Genomic DNA, 14,252 nt, shown 5'->3' with positions numbered 1-14,252 from the left:
TTGCATAAATATTCACACACATAGATGTGTACATAAAATATCTCTATAGATAGAATACTTCCTGTTAATAAGTACTGATATATGTACAAACACATAGCAGGGGTCCCCAAACATTTATCTGGCCCCCGCCGCACTTCCGGAAGGGGCACCTCTTTCATTGGTGGTCAGTGAAAGGAGCATAGTTCCCACTGAAATACTGGTCAGTTTGTTGATTTAAATTTACTAGTTCTTTATTTTAAATATTGTATTTGTTCCCATTTTGTTTTTTTACTTTAAAATAAGATATGTGCAGTGTGCATAGGGATTTGTTCATAGTTTTTTTTTATAGTCTGGCCCTCCAACGGTCTGAGGGACAGTGAACTGGCCCCCTGTGTAAAAAGTTTGGGGACCCCTGACATACAGTATAATTTAAATGACTGGTTGTGAGAAAAGGCAAGTGTCTGATAATTCTTACTATGAGAAACAACTTGTAAACCTTGAAAAAGACAAACTATGACAGCATATGCAATTTAGCACTGGGCATACTCTAGCAGATGCTCTGGTATGTCCTGGGTTTGGGCATAGCTCCCTCAGTCAGATCCTTCATTCCATACCTCCTGCTTCACCAGTGTAAGAATTTCCCTTTCCGATCCTGGAAACCTCACACAGTAATGACCTCCTCTAAGTCATACTGGGGTCAAGTCTTGGGTGAGATATTTCAAAGTTGGGCCAAAATTTCAATAGTTTAAATAAACAGATTAAGTCAGCTTCTAAAAATAAGCCCGACTAAAGGCCCAAGGAACAAAGATATTTTAAAAAACAATTGAATGTTTTTCTTAATTAAAATTCTGATGGTGTCTCTTTTATCTGTTTCTTTGCCTGCCAATAAACTCAGCATATTCAGGCTGACGTGTTCTCTTGAAGACTCGGTGAATGAGGCAGCAATTAACACCTGTTTTTCCCCTGAACTTCCCAAGGTTAGAGTTGGTTCCTGTTATTTCACCTCACATCACACAGGCTTCAAGCCAGAACATTGCCACTGCTACACCGATTTCTCTCTCCTCTTGCTTACTCACCGTCATTTCTTTATCTTAATTTCTAATGTACACCTTTAGGCCTGTAGTTAACTAAAGTTCCTGTCCTGGAAAGAATGTACTATGTTACTAGATCCTTGATGTTTTGAATGCCACATTGGAGGGTTTTGATATCACATGGAGGGTTTTGATAGTGGGGGATCATTGGTATGATCCCATGGTCACTGGCTTGAGTAAGGGGTCACTGGTTTGGTTTGAGCCTCCTGATCAAGGCATCAATGAACAACTAAAGTGATACAATACCAGTTGATCCTTCTCATCTCTCTTCCCTGTTTCTTTCTTTCTCTCAATCTCACTTAAGAAAAGCTTTATTTGTGCCAATAAAAAACAATTGGACTCAGGGTTTCTCTTAACATCACCATTTTTCAAATAGAATTTAACTGACTTCTAAGGATGAGAATCAAAGCTTCCTGATTCCCTCCAAAGCCGCTATAGAAATGCATTTGAAGTAGGATCTCACCACTAACATTCTCTCCCGACAAAGCCAGTCCTGTTTGCCACTGGTGATTTACAGGCTGTGTCTGCTCCGAGGAGCTGCTGGACACATTAGTGCAGGTACTTATGAAAGGACGCTGCTGTCTGGCACTGAATGACTTTCCAGAAACCCTTCTCATTCAGAACTCCTGGAACTGTTCTCCCTAAACATGATCTATCAGTGCAGAAGCCATTATGTCACCCATTCTGAAAGGAAGAATAAAAAACACAGGCTTGTATTCTAGTCCCTTCTGCAAATCCTGATGGAACATTAAAATTCTGCTGTTTCATACTTTTTTATTTCTATTTGGTTAATCTGCTCCATTAACATTTTTGTTGCAACTATAATTCTGCATTTGAGAGTGATAGAAAAAGAATGGTGGTAATTATGTTGGATTTTGTTAGTGTGAATCGCTTATAAGTTGCTGAATTTTCTATTTGTCATATAGACATTATTTATAGAAATTACTAATTATAGTATGTTTGTTTTGCTGTCCACTTCACATACTGATTTTAATATATTTATCTAAAGGCTTACTTTTTCTTCCTTATGTAATATTGAAAGTCATCAACCTCAAATCTATATTTCTCTCCACATTTTATTATATGCTTCATTTGCAGGCATTAATGCAAGTCCTAGCTCCACATCATATGGGCTAATAAATGTTAAGACTGGTGTTTTAATTTAAGAGAAAATTAACTTGCTTAAATATGAGACAAAAAGAACAGAATCTTTTGTATAGTTTTGTGTTTAAGAGGTCATTAATGTATCAAGGTATTCTTTAAATTATTTAGAAAATATTTATGAAGAGAAGGATTTGTAAAAATTTAAACAAAAGAAATATAAATGAATAATATTAAGTATACATCTTTTATTTCATCTATCATTCCACTCATTTTTAAGAAAAATGTGAAATGGGGCATATTAGCATGAAAAGATTATAAGGTATCTGTCCAGATATATAAATCATGGAAAAAATTTAAAAGGAGAATATCTTCCTTTCTTCTCAATAAAATGGAATGAATAGTTGAAGATTACTGCATTAACAAACACTGAAAGAAGATCCAATGGCTCTTTAGACTGGTTGGCATCATTCTCCAGAATTCCTTGTCAGAGGATATGCTTACTGTTGGATTCTGGTTTTATTTCAATGCATCTGCAGTCATTAACAGAATGTTCAGTTAAAGGCTCAAAACTCAGGCTTTTCCACTATTCTGCTGTGGCAGGTGCTTATAAGTTGTTTTAAGCAAAGTGTTCACTTCCAAATAATTTGTATAAAACTTTACCACACTGAATTTGTATGTTTATAGGTTTACTTATATCATCTTTTACATTAGACAGAAATGTACAAGATTTAAATCATGTAAAATAGGTAGCATTATAATTCTTGAACCTTGCCAAAATTCTATTTTCTTTATTCACTTGATGAGCTCAGCTATACAATAAAAAACTGAGAGATAATTTACAACACTGAGTTACAAGAAAAATATTGTCTGCACATCAACAATTGTTTACAAAAATAATTTATTTTTTTAAATTGACCTACGTTAGGACAAATTTACAAATGTTGTTGGGTTCAGTTCAATGCAGCAGCTCTTAGTGGTTTGAAGTATGACAGAACATTCAAAATAGAACTCTGATTATAAAATATAACAAGAGCGTTTGCAAATTTTAACAAGCTTGCTGTTTCCATGCCAACTTCTTCTGAATCTGGAAAGCATTAAAATAATTTTCTCACAATTTATTTCTTTCCATTGTGTTATATCAATTCCCTTTCCGCAAGCGGTACATTCAGTACCAAATGAGTAGGGTATTCATCAGGGCTAGGGAGAGGCAAGGGTTAAGTAAATAAGAACATCAAATTAATATCCAAGCCTAACTGCTTTAGCAGAGCCAAAGAATCTGTTTAATCATTCAAGTCAACAAAGGTTAAGATAATAAAATAAACTTCTAAATGCTTTTCTTTTTGGAACTTAATCCATCTTGCTGAAGATGTTTTTAAGATGCTATCAGTTTTGCGTAGTCCCAGCTGTTATGAAAATTTACTTGAATACGCTGGAAAGAAAAAAGAATTTTATGAAAATAGTTAAGCAGAGCTCCTGGGTGGCTTATTGAAACTGTGAGAGCTCAGGACTCATTTAAAACCAGCTGTTGGCTGATAATGTTGAGACCAATAACCACTAAATCTTCTCTTTATCAGGGCTCTGTGTTATTTGGCAAGGTGATGGAAGCCAACTGATTAGAAGATTAATATATAGTTGAAAGATAACTTCATGGTATTTGTTCATTTTAATGCTTAAGTTTGATTAATAAATTTGCCATTATTTCAGAACAACATAATACCCTAATTTAAAAAGATAGTATTAAACATTAAAATGGCTTTGCTTATTTTTAAGGCTATGTTTTTACATCCCTAAGATAGAGAAAAGAAATATGAGCTATTATTAGTATCAAAGCCCTAAGTCACCACTGTGACTCCAGGACTGCGGTTCATGATGAGGGCAGAGGCCCTTCGGAACCGGGCAAGCAACAGTCCCCTTTAATAATGAAGAGAGCTGGTGGTAGCAGCAGTGGGTGCAGAAACAGTGGGAGAATCTTTACGTCTGGAGTCTTTTATACTTGACATTCAGGTTCTATTACTGAATATGAATTGTAATATAATTTTTTGAAAAGAGAGGCTCAGTTAAAAGCAAAATAAAAAAATGCCTTGCAAAACATGTAAACATAGCATTATAAACAACAGAGATTAGACTTCATTCAACTGGTTATCTTAAAGAAAAAATAAATCACTAATAGCAAATATACCAGGATCTTAATTATACAATTTTAAAATTCATGCCATCGAGCTGAGAAGCACAATTGTACTGTAACAGGGGAACTGGGTATTCTGAGGCCCCTCGGGTCAGGCCAGCATCGCCTTTCCTCCCTTTGCTCCATGTAGACAAGTTCCGGGGCATTACTATGTACATTCATTCGTTTGTTTTTTGGAGGGTTGACAGTGCACAAGTTATAAAGACTGAGATTATCATGATTGCAAAGAAGAAAAGTGCAATTAGTTTGCATTTGTATTTTGTAGCTTTTCAGTCTGATTCACAAAGGTATGGAATCTCAAAGTTGAGAAGGTTCTAGCAGCCTACAGAGGCAGTCTGGCATTGTGGAAAGAGAGCAGGTCCTTAAGTCTGGATTTGGGCTCCAGCATTGACTTTTGGCAGATATGTGGGAAAGAATGGGGCCAAGTCACTTAACTTGTTTGAGCTCAATCCTCATCAGAAAAAAAAAAAGGTTATGTTAATATTTGTGTTACTAACTCACAGAGTTACTTTTGAGGAAAAATGAGACAATATATTAAAAAATGTAATCTGTCAATTCCTAAACTCAAATCCTGACTGTGCCACTGACTGGCATTGTTATCTTGGGAAAAAATATTTCAACATTCTAAGTCTTGGCTTTCTCATCTATTAAGTGGAAATAATAAAAGTATTTTGTACAGCTATCGAAACAAGTCTTCATAGAGTGTTTGGCATGTTTTAAGGAGAACTCAATACAGTTATTTATCATTATCATTGTTAGTATTTCTGTACTGTTTCATTTTGAGTTTGATGACTATAATAACTACCTTATTGACAGGAAGAAGCCTTATCCACTGGGAACAGCACAGACTAGAGGCTGAGAGAGCTGAATGTGAATCCCACTTCTACCACCTACAAACTATGTCAGCTTGGGCAAGGTACCTCACCCCAGATTCCTCCTGTGAAATACGGAGAAAATAATCAGCTATGGCCTATTGAGAACTTAGTACAGATTTCTCATATGTTATTTTGTTTCATCCTTATCAAGAGCATAGAGACAGACAGTGACAGAGTTAGAATAGAATTTGATTCTTGCCCAGCCTGACCCCAGCCCATATGGATATAGTCATTCCACAGTACAGGATTCACTTTTCCGGTTTTTCTTCCCTGATAACCTACCTTGCTGAACTGAATAAGGCTTAGAGATGATGTGGGCAACTTACCTAGAAAGGTATTCAGCAAATTATAAGATTCTAAGTAATTAGCAGTTATAGTTATTATGTGAGGTATTATTTCCTAGTCCAACATTCATTCAGTCTAGGAATGCCTCTACAACTTCCTTATAGCAGGCTTCTAATCTCTGCTTGGCGACAGGGTAAAGTTATAGCCTCAAAACTCTAAAATACAAACCTACAAAGATGAAATTTAAAAACACAAACATGGACATGGTGAGTGACAGCACAGAAAAAGCACCATCCTGACCATTTAGTCTGAAGGCATCACTGCCGAAGCACAATGTTTGACTGCAAAAATGAACTGAAGGTTAATGACAAATTTGTAATGACATCTCACCATGAAGCAAGGAGGGAAGTGAAATTCTAATGTCAGGATGCATTCATATGTGAAAATCTAACATTCAGTTTCTTATAGAATAAAACCAAATTTATCTATGGTTGTTACAGTATACCTAAAATTGTACACTCAGAATTGGTTAAATGAATACTGACAGAAAGCTCATGCCAAAAAAGTTACCCCACTTATTTCTGCGCTAAATCATATGCCATCAACAGTATTCAAAGACCGTCAACTTTCCTACCATTCACCTTTTAATTTCTTACAACCTTTCACTTTCACTACTTAACAAAATGCATTCTCTTAATATCCCCATGACTCCAGAATACCAAATCCAAAAGCTTTTTATAGATTTCATTTCTATGGTTTTCTTTTTTAAGAACGTTTTGTACTCCTCCCTTCCTGAGGACTACTTTAAGTAGTCCTTCCTCTAGTGCTCCAAGATGGCAGGGTCCTGGTTTCTCACTGAATATTCACTATAGCTGATGCCCTTTTTTGTCCCACTCCATAAATGTGGTGTATTTCTAGAGTAGTTTTTGCTTCCGTCTTCCACCTATTTTGTAGTCCTATGGTTTCAATGCTCACTGTGTGACAGTTCAACTGTGTAACCTTTACTTCCAGTTATGACACCAACTCAGATTTTTTTATCTCATGTTTCCAACTGTTTGTTACATTATTCAAGTAAAAGATATATAAAGATTACAAATTCACTATAACTAAAATTCAACTCGTCTATTCTCTTGACTTTGTTCTGACCAAGTTTATCAAGCAGAAACTGCAGACCTATTTTTACCATGTTTTTCAACTTCAGCCTTTAAATCCAATCAGCACCAAGACTTGTATTGAATTTTCACCTCAGTATCCTGCAATTTTACTCCATAGCTTCTTTACATTTTTTAATTAATTATTTTTATTTTGAAATTAAATTTAATAAGGTGACATTGATCGATAAGAGTACATAGGTTTCAGGTGAACATCTCTATAGCATTTGAACTGTTGATTGCATTGTGTGCCCACCACCCAAAGTCAAATAATTTTCTGTCACCATATAATTTATCCCTTTTTACTCCTTCCCCTCAACCCTCTCCCTCTGGTAACCACTTCACTTTTGCCTATGTCCACAAGTCTCATTTTTATATCTTACCTATGTGTGAAATCATATAGTTCTTTGCTTTTTCTGTTTTACTTATTTCACTCAGTATAATGTTCTCAAGGTCTATCCATGTTGTCATAAATGGCAATATGTCATCAATTCTTATGGCTTTTATTTTTTTTCCTAACCTTAACTTGGCCACTATTCCACCCAAGGCCACAGACCCTGGATATAAATACAGATCAAATTCACCTTCCACCTTCTGCTCCAAGACTTCTTTCTTATCGATTCATTCTCTGCTGGTGTCATCTCTGGTATTCCCTCTTTGTCCAGGTTTTTGTTTGCACTATGGCATACCCTACTGGTGAGAGGACCCTACTTTCCTTTTCAACCCCATTCTCCTTGGCTCTCTTCCAGCTTTGACCTAATTAAATGATATGGTCTGGTCAATGAGATATGAGCAGAAGTATACTATAAAATTCATGGGAAAAATTGTTTTCTTGATATGGACTCTTTTCCCCTTATCTACCCTGCTGACATATACGTAGTTGTGATGGCTGTACTTAAAGTGGACTTCTTACAGCATGACTGAAAGGCCAAGAGATTTGTAGAGATTTTTATAGTAACATCATTGACTTATATAAATAACACCGTCAACTGCCTTCTTCTCTGAACCTCTTATTATGTGAGAAAAATAAACTAATTCCCATAAATACATGGTGCTTTTCTCCAATATTTTGGTGACTCCTTTGTAGTTTCTTCTTTGGTTTACCAGTGTAGCCCCTTCCTACTGTGGAGCTTCTCACCCTGACACTGTACTTTCTGCTCAGCACAGCCCCTTACCTCTAATGGTATCTGCTGTTCCAGACTGAGCCAGCCCATCCCTCTGCTCATCTTGTCACTGAGGACTGGACGTTATCCTTACAGTTCAGATTCTTATGACCTTGTCCTGATGGACCAATAGAGTTTCTGGGTCTCCCTGGTCTCCCTGATTTCAGTTTCTTCCAGTTTCTTTTTGTACTGAACACTATTACCACATGGACAAAAAAAGGGGGTTCTGTAATAAATCTGTCAAATCCAATGACTGAAAGTAATCTTAAAGGGTGACCTGCTGGACCAGGTGGTGATGCAGTGGATAGAGTGTCGGACTGGGATGTAGAGGACCCAGGTTCGAGACCCCGAGGTCGCCAGCTTGAGCACTGGCTCATCTGGTTTGAGCAAGGCTCACCAACTTGAGCTCAAGGTCGCTGGCTCGAGCAAGGGGTCACTCAGTCTGCTGTAGCTCCCCAGTCAAGGCACATATGAGAAATCAGTCAATGAAAAACTAAGGAACCACAACGAGGAATTGATGTTTCTCATCTCTCTCCCTTCCTGTCTGTCTGTACCTATCTGTCCCTCTCTGACTCTCTCTGTCTCTGCCACAAAAAAAAAAAAAAAAAAAAAAAATTGTGATCTGATCATGGGCAGGTCATGGTAGATACATCCCAGCCCTATAAAAGGTTTATCTTTGCTTTAAGCAAGACTTGTCATTGTGCATCTAGGTTAACACACCTTTGAAACGCCAGAGTAATCCTCTTTTTTAGACCCCTTAGAGGGGTAACCACACTCAAGGTGGCACATATTCTTGTTAACTGTCCTGTAATACAATCACAGAGATTTCCCTATCCTTGTTTTCTCCTACCTTCAGGTATTCCTCTTAATGTATTGTAAAGCCAGTAGCCGCAGCCACCATCACAGCTGCCTGGCCCATCCAGGTTCGCATTGGATTTGGGCAGACAGTAATGAAACAACAGAGCCACGAACTGGTGGGCCATTATCTTTAATCCTAGCTTGCACATGGCGGGCAAGTAAAAACACACACTGGGCTCCAAAATCCACTCATTTGCGCTCACAAAGCTACTGACTTATCCGAGTTTCCTAGAATCAAAGGTTTCTAGCTCACTAGACTTATTCACCTCTGTTCCCCATCTCCTTTCTTCTCCCTGCACAAACTCTGCACTAACTGGCTTCTCTTTCAGCACTCTACATGGCTACCTCTCCTTTTCTCCACGTGGTGTTACTGTGCTCTCCAACCTGCTCTCTGCTCTAATGCTAATCTCAGGAATTGAGAGAGAGAGCAAGCTCCTGGTCTGCCCCCACTTTATAGTGAAGAAATCAAAACCTTTAATCCAATACAAAATAGGGAAGTCTCTGATACAAAGTCCACCCCACATCAAAAAGGGTGGGAAAGGCTTAGTCCTAAAACCAAGCTCCAGGCTACGAGGATCCTGCCTGCCCACAGCCTGCCCCCAACACACATTAATATAATTACACCTATTCCAGGCATAAGGGCAACTAATATCATCACCTGGGAGATGAGCTTGCACGTGGGCAGTGCCATCTTTAACAAAGTGAGCATAATATATTTTATCTGCCCAACATGTATCCTCCTTAATTCCAAATGTATAAAATGAACCGCAGAACTGTCATTCTATGGAGATTTGAGAACTTGCTTACAGGCATGTTGTCATTCAGGCTCAAATAAACTCTTATAAAAAACCCCTACAGGTTTGGACATTTCTTACATTGACAACCAAAAAGATTTATATAAAGAACATTTGGTAATAACACCAAATAATCTGGTGGTGATATATAGCAAATGATGTAATAAAAAATCTTCAATGGCTCCTAATTGCCTACCACACTAGATATTCAAAATGCTCTATAACATAACTTTGATAAAAACTTATGGCCTGACCTTAAGGCCTGACCTGTGGTGGTGCAGTGGATAAAGTGTTGACCTAGGACGCTGAGGTCACTGGTTCAGAATCCTGGGCTTGACTGGTCAAGGCACATACAGGAAGCAACTACTACAAGTTGATGCTTCCTGTTTCTCCTTTCTCTCTCTATCTCTCCTCTCTAAAAATCAGTAAATAGAATCTTAAAAATAATTCAGATATAATTTTTCTATATTTCTATTTGGTAAATGGAATCTAGTTCCCTAAATGAATCCTGTAATTTATGCTTTTTCTTCCTCCTGGCACATGTAACATCTTGCTCTTAATCTTATCTTCTAAAGATTACCCATTTATGAAGTCTTAGCTCAAGTGACAGCTCTTCCAGTCTCCAGTTAGATGTTTACCTGAAACCTATGTGTTTTGTTTTACTTTTCATTTTTCTGAAGCTGGAAACAGGGAGAGACAGTCAGACAGACTCCCGCATGCGCCCGACCGGGATCCACCCGGCACGCCCACCAGGGGCGACGCTCTGCCCACCAGGGGGCAATGCTCTGCCCATCCTGGGCGTCGCCATGTTGCGACCAGAGCCACTCTAGTGCCTGGGGCAGAGGCCACAGAGCCATCCCCAGCGCCCGGGCCATCTTTGCTCCAATGGAGCCTTAGCTGCGGGAGGGGACGAGAGAGACAGAGAGGAAAGCGCGGCGGAGGGGTGGAGAAGCAAATGGGCGCTTCTCCTGTGTGCCCTGGCCGGGAATCGAACCCGGGTCCTCCGCACACTAGGCCGACGCTCTACCGCTGAGCCAACCGGCCAGGGCTGAAACCTATGTGTTTTTATGGACCAATGACATCCCCTTAAATTTAATTTCTAAATTAAAAAATAAAGAAAAAAGAAATTCAGAGAAAAAATAAATTGAGTTGGAAGGAGGACTGTCAAAAAATAATAAAATGAAAGAATGTTCACTTTTCTAGCATCTTTTGGCATAGCTATTTATTGCATATAACATATACTCAGCATAGTTTTTTATTCAGGTACTCATGAGATGATCACATCCTTGAGGGAATAATGATGCAATAATATTTTATTGTAACATGCAACAAGTATTTATCAAGTCCTTATTGCCCTATGAACAAGGCAGACCAGGTACTTACATTATCTTTGATGAATAACAGGCAAATAAATAAATAAACAAATAGGATAATCTCAGATTTAGATTGGATAGTCAGCAAAGTTCTCCATAAGGAGGTATCTGAGATAAAATCTCAATGATAAGAAGAGCCCAATCATAAGAAGACCTGAAGAGCAAACAGAAATTCATCATCAAGTTAGGGGTGAGTGTGGTGTATGTGAAGGAGACAAGGAAGACAGTTTGGCTGGAGCACAGTGTGTGGAGGGGAAGACCAGTGTGAGATGGGTTGATAGAGGTAGGCAGGGGCCAAATCTAAATTAAAGTGGTTTGTATTTCATTCTAAGGTTTAAAACATTGAGTAGTATGATCTAATTTACAATGTAAAATGATCTCTCTGGCTGCTCTCTAGAAAATGGATTATATAGGCTTAAGAGCGGAAACAAGATGAATTGGAAGACTATGACAGTAATCAGGAACATAAGATGATAGTAGGTTGAATTTAGTGGTAGAGAAGAGAGAGAGAAAGAAGTCAACACATTTATAGTCTCTATAGTATTATGTATGGTATTTTGAACATGGTAGATGCTCAATCCATATTGCTAAATATGCATCCAAGAGTTTGAAGATACTTTCACCTTAATCCTTAATATTAATATTTTTCCTGCTTTGATCCACATATTATACCTTATTATATTCCCGTTTCACACTTGGAGAGCAAAAGGGAAATAACAGAACTTCATATTCAAGGAAACAGGATAGATCCCATAAACTGAAATGATGGAGGGAAATGAATTAGTGTAAACAAATGAGAACAAGAACATATACACAGGATAAAAATGTTCAGGATATTCAAATACAAAGATTTACATTTTTTAAATGGAGAGTTTCTATCAACATCAGCTAGAATAGTATGCCTGTAGAAGATATGAGTAAAATTAATTTTAATTAAAGACTTTTCTAGTCCTAAATTACTTTGATTTATCATATTAGGATAATAAAATGAATGTTTTATATTCATTTAGTTTATAAGTAATAAGTAGCTGATACTGTCTTACTAGAAAGAAGTATTTATAAAATTCTAAGAGCACTGAATGTGACCTGCCTTGCTTCTAATTAAGAATCTGAGAAAGATAGGCAATTCAGTAGGTTCTCATTCTTTCTTGTATACTTTCTAGGACATTTAGATTTTTACCCATGGAGATTTGTCCTACATTATTATTAATCCAATCCAAATTCCTTCATTACAAAGCAAAATCCAGGGAAAATGGGATCATTTTCTACCTACTTTCTTCCTGAAATGCTGAATAGCCCCTGAATTGTGTGAAACTTGGCCCCAGTCAGTGTGAAAACTGGCTAAAATCTGTATGAAAAGCAGTCTGGGTTCATCAAAGTAGTTCATGAACTTTGGCCAAACCTCCAAGAAACCTGGTCCAAGTCTTAGTTTGTACTGCAACATGAAACCAGGTGAATTTCACATGGTGTCAGGTTTCATCCTGAAAATTTGGCCTAGCTTTATAATCAATCATCACTTTTTAGAACGATGAAAGCCAACACACCTTTTTGAAAATAAGGACTGCATGCATACTGATGACAGCTAAACTGTGAACCACCCCTTCACTTCCTTTGCCAAAAGAAGATTTCTCAGAATGGAAACAGTCTCCCTCTTACCTGGAAAGGGCAAGTTGAGTGATTTTGATATTGCGTGTAGAAAGAAATGAGACTCAATACATGGAGACATGCCATGCGAAATAATCACCACATCTTGAGTAAGTGGTTCTACTCTAATCATTTAAAGTTATTAGAATTTTACTCCATCCACATTCATGACATATATCATAATGTTTAATCTCCTTGACCATAAAATGAGCTTTTACCTTGAAGCTAGTCATCAGCTAGATAGAATAACTGCCATGAGAAACAAAATGCTCTGAAGTGTAATCATTTCTACATAAAGAATGGCTGAAGAATAGCAAGGAAAGTAAAGCACGGCATAACTTTTATGTAGTTTAATCAACATGAGGAGAAAAGACTACACACTTTTCAAATTTGCATTGACTACACCCTTTGCAATAAAACCTCTACTGTAATACACACATATTCAATAATTACACAGTGACAAAAAAATCCTACACAATTGTATTTCAACCTGAAAGTTTTAAGTGTGCTTTTCCACTGTAAAAAATTACTCTCTTCAACCAAATACTCACTTTTGAGGTTAGTGACATGAGAAAATTGAGAGGTATGTCTGAACGGAGCCACTACATCATTGGAACAGTATGTCTGAACATTTGGGTAATAAGGCACAGATGTGGAGCAGAGGACTTGGCACTACCAAGGTAACAACAAAGCATTCACCATTGTGTTATAATGGTTAAAAGAGCCACATTTGAGAAGAATAAAGAATGCCCCTCCTCCCTGGAATGCTAAATTGTATAACACCTTTTATCTGCTTAAAAATCTATAAAAAATAAGAAATTCAAATAAGTATTATGCAAACATGATGAAGGATAAAAAATATAAAATACATTAATATTTTCATCTATAATATATCATATTTATGCAATAGCACATAAAGTTTAACTGCAGAAAAGGCCAAATTCAATAGGAATTCACATGGCCTTTATGTTGCAAAACACTGTACTCAGTTATAAAGAACCTAATAGACACTGGAAAGGTATTGTTGACTTTTAGCAGTGTTTTGGCCCATAATGAGTAGGGCTAATTACTGTAGAATGTTCTGTTTACACTTATCAAGTGAAGATAACTCAACAGTGTATGCACACTAGCTGTTATTAGGGTATTTCACTTACAAGTAGTACAGTATTTTTGCCAGCCGTTACTAAACCATGCAACACAGAGGCAGTTATGAAGCCAGGGCTACTTTCATTCAGTAAGTTTGGAGCTGGGAATGAATTTTCTGCTCGGGATTGGAAGAGCACAACTTACCCGAGGGCCCTGGTCCCCTTGTTCTCCCTGTACAGTAGACAGATGAGATGAGAGTGTTAGCATTAAGTCTGTAAGTGATGTTCATTAAAAAGATCAAAATAAAACATAGTATAGGTCATGTCAATAGGAAATTCCACTAACTTAATTTGTTTCTGCTATTCATTATCTTACCTTATCACCTTTTGGACCAGGAGGGCCCTGAAGAAAAGAAAAAGAGAAAAAGAACTTTAGTTTAAAAACAAATTTTAAAAATTATAGCTTGAGAGATGAGGATGAGCTAGGCTTCATTGAAAGATTCATGAAAAGGGCACAGAGCTACAGCTGTCAATGAGGTTTTTCAAGAAATTTTGGGATATAAGGTATAATTATAATATGGTTAGAATAATGAAAATTATATACATGGTATAATGATATGTCTATAAATATACATAAACACGCAAGCACCCACAGAAAAGCACAT

At 37.2% G+C, this 14,252-nt stretch overlaps 1 protein-coding gene across 1 annotated transcript in view; it reads right to left on the bottom strand.

Moving 5' to 3' along the window:
- Positions 1-14,252, bottom strand: part of COL25A1 (collagen type XXV alpha 1 chain) — a 603,455-nt gene that overhangs the window by 165,443 nt on the left and 423,760 nt on the right. Inside the window, exons 6-7 of the mRNA XM_066232766.1 lie at positions 13,964-13,990; positions 13,793-13,819 (exon numbers count right to left, since the gene is read on the bottom strand). Coding sequence (XP_066088863.1) covers positions 13,793-13,819; positions 13,964-13,990 — 54 coding nt within the window. The remainder of the gene's footprint in view (positions 1-13,792; positions 13,820-13,963; positions 13,991-14,252) is intronic.

This window comes from Saccopteryx bilineata, chromosome 5 (assembly GCF_036850765.1).
Source record: "Saccopteryx bilineata isolate mSacBil1 chromosome 5, mSacBil1_pri_phased_curated, whole genome shotgun sequence".
NCBI classification, from domain to species: domain Eukaryota; kingdom Metazoa; phylum Chordata; class Mammalia; order Chiroptera; family Emballonuridae; genus Saccopteryx; species Saccopteryx bilineata.
This window is presented reverse-complemented; position numbering and strand designations above follow the sequence as displayed.